Below are 2,516 nucleotides of genomic sequence, written 5' to 3'. Positions count from 1 at the left end.
TTTGTGTCAACTGAGACTTGTTACGTAAAGTTAACTTGGACAAGAACCTGATTAGGAGACACTTCTAGGGAACATAGACACAAGTAAGTCTTACACACATGGACACGCACACGGAGACACGCACCCACACGAGCACACACTCACACATCAATAATTGCAGACTGCATGATAAGGAACCTTGGGTAATCCTCCCCTATAAGCATTTTGAGATATACAATATGGATGATGTATGACTGGTACATATTGAGATATACAATATTGATGCTGCATGATTGGTGCATTTTAGTGGACGTGAGAGCGCCTGTTCACAGTGTGTGTCTATTTACTAGCCAAGTCTAAAGCTACCACTACCCACTCTAGGGACACCGGCAGGCCCTCTCGCATACCAATTAGCAATGAGAGAAAAAGGAGATTCAGGTATTTTGTTTACACCCCCCCCCCAAAATAAATACTTTGATATCTGCTCTTGGTGCGCAAGCTCACAGTTTAAAGTGGAACAAGACAGCGCCATTCTCACACATCACAGTTGAAGGAAAAATCCTTGTTGGAAACTGACTATGAATTCAAATGAGTGTGGATAGAGCCTGTGGTGAGAGTACTTGTCGAATAGCAAGGGAMATTTTGACAATGGAACCCGGGAAACCAATGATTACGCTGGGATATCTGCTTTGTGGTTGAAATATTGAGGAAGAGACTATTTTTATTGAGCCCCCTGGGGTGCGCCTTTTGTTCTGGCCCGGCGTTAACACGCCCGATTCAACTAATTCACCTATTTTCTAGCCCAGCACTAGCTGATTCCACTAATCAACRAATCCCCAAAGCCTTTGATTAGTGCTGGGCTAGAACAACAACAACAACAAAAAATACACTTGAGGACCTAAACTATTTCTAACATCAAACTCCGATAACATCAGTGAGATGTTTAGTACAGTTTAAACATACCACGGCTTCATCTTCCGAGAGAGCATGCTCCTCATCCTGGACGGGAGAGAGTTTCGCCTGGACTTCATCCACGGTAATACTGTGGCAGTCAAAGAAACAGGGGAGAAAAGGGGTTAAAAACAATGAGGGAGGGGGCAGGAAGAAGGAAGAAGAAGGAGGCAGGCGGGAAGGAAGGAAGGAAGGAAGAGGAAGGAGGAAGGAAGGAAGGAAGGGAAGGAAGGAAGAAGAGCGGGAGGGGGAGGGAGGAGGAGGGAGAGGAGGGAGGGAGGGGAGAAGGGAGGGAGGAAAAAGTAAAAGAGAGAAATAAACAATGAAAGGAAAGAAGGGAAGGAAATAAGAAAGTAAGCAGGAAGGGAGGAAAGAAGGGTGGTATGAGCGGAAGATGGGAGACATTGAGATGGGGATCCAGTATTATGTGCATTGATACAGTACTGATTGTCAATTCCAAACAGACACAGATACTGTGGAATAGATGGAGGGAAAGCTATAGAGCTAGATTCCTGTGTGTATTGTCTTATTCTGCTGGAGAAGAGGTGGGTGTCTAGCTTGGAGTGGAGCTCTCTGTTATCCTCTACAGTGGTGCAGGGTGATTATCCCACTCTCTCTTCACAGCATCCCAACCTTTGATCAACTCTCCATGTCAAGGTCTCCACTAAGAGATGGCCATTGGATAAAGGAGAGAGGAGGCTACCTAAAAGGGTYCATTTCTCTCCAATTTCAAAGTCAGTTGTTGCAACCCCTTTGCGCAGCTTTAGAAAATGCGAGGTTACCACTAGAAGGAGAGAACATTTTGAAAGTCTATTGCTGATGCATTCCATGGCCACACATGAAACTCCTAACAGTGAGTGATATGTATCTTTTCAGAGGGCACAAAGCCACGCACTCACTCATTTAAACAATCTCTCAGTCTTTCACTCACTCCCAGACACACACAACCCTCTCTGAGTAAACACTTAGCTCCCTCTGCCAGGWGTCTACACTATTTCAGGGGCATTTTTCCTCGGGGCCACATTTGGGTCTTCACTGAYGTCCAGAGGGCCACCGCACTTAAAATGTGTTATATTTCCTCGCCGTCAAAATTTTCAAAAATGTGCTCCTTAAATGTCTAGATTTAATTTGGGTGACTGTTAGCTGTTAGCAATCTGGATTAAAAGAGACAAATGCCCATTATCATTTCTACACAGGGTATAGTGCCGTACAGTAGATCAGGTTATCTACTACAGGAAACATGGAGGGTATAGTGTCGTAGGTCAGGTTATCTACTAACATGGAAGCATGGAGAGGGTAAAGAATAGTGGTCGTAGGTCAAGCGTTTTATCTACTACAGGAAACGATGGAGGGTATAGTGTCGTAGGTTCGGTTATCTACTACAGGAAAATGGAGGGTATATGGTCGTGTCAGGTTTATGGGGATGTACTTACCAGGAAACATGGACAGGAGGACGGGATAATAGTGTGTCACGTGATTCAGCAAAGTGTCTAACTAGCCAGCCTGGGGGGAACCAGATAAGATTTGATTGGTTAGCGGGTGATCTTCAAGGTTATTCGTAGGATCAGATGCTGATCTCTCTCAAG

At 44.8% G+C, this 2,516-nt stretch overlaps 1 protein-coding gene across 1 annotated transcript in view; it reads right to left on the bottom strand.

The window, feature by feature from the left end:
• The window catches only part of LOC112069628 (glucosidase 2 subunit beta), a 76,692-nt gene that overhangs the window by 44,914 nt on the left and 29,262 nt on the right, over positions 1-2,516 (bottom strand). Inside the window, exon 8 of the mRNA XM_024136982.2 lies at positions 943-1,021. Coding sequence (XP_023992750.2) covers positions 943-1,021 — 79 coding nt within the window. The remainder of the gene's footprint in view (positions 1-942; positions 1,022-2,516) is intronic.

Source organism: Salvelinus sp. IW2-2015, unplaced genomic scaffold (assembly GCF_002910315.2).
Source record: "Salvelinus sp. IW2-2015 unplaced genomic scaffold, ASM291031v2 Un_scaffold1060, whole genome shotgun sequence".
NCBI classification, from domain to species: Eukaryota; Metazoa; Chordata; class Actinopteri; order Salmoniformes; family Salmonidae; genus Salvelinus; species Salvelinus sp. IW2-2015.
The sequence above is the reverse complement of the archived record's forward strand: the minus strand, read 5'-3'. Positions and strand labels throughout refer to the sequence as shown.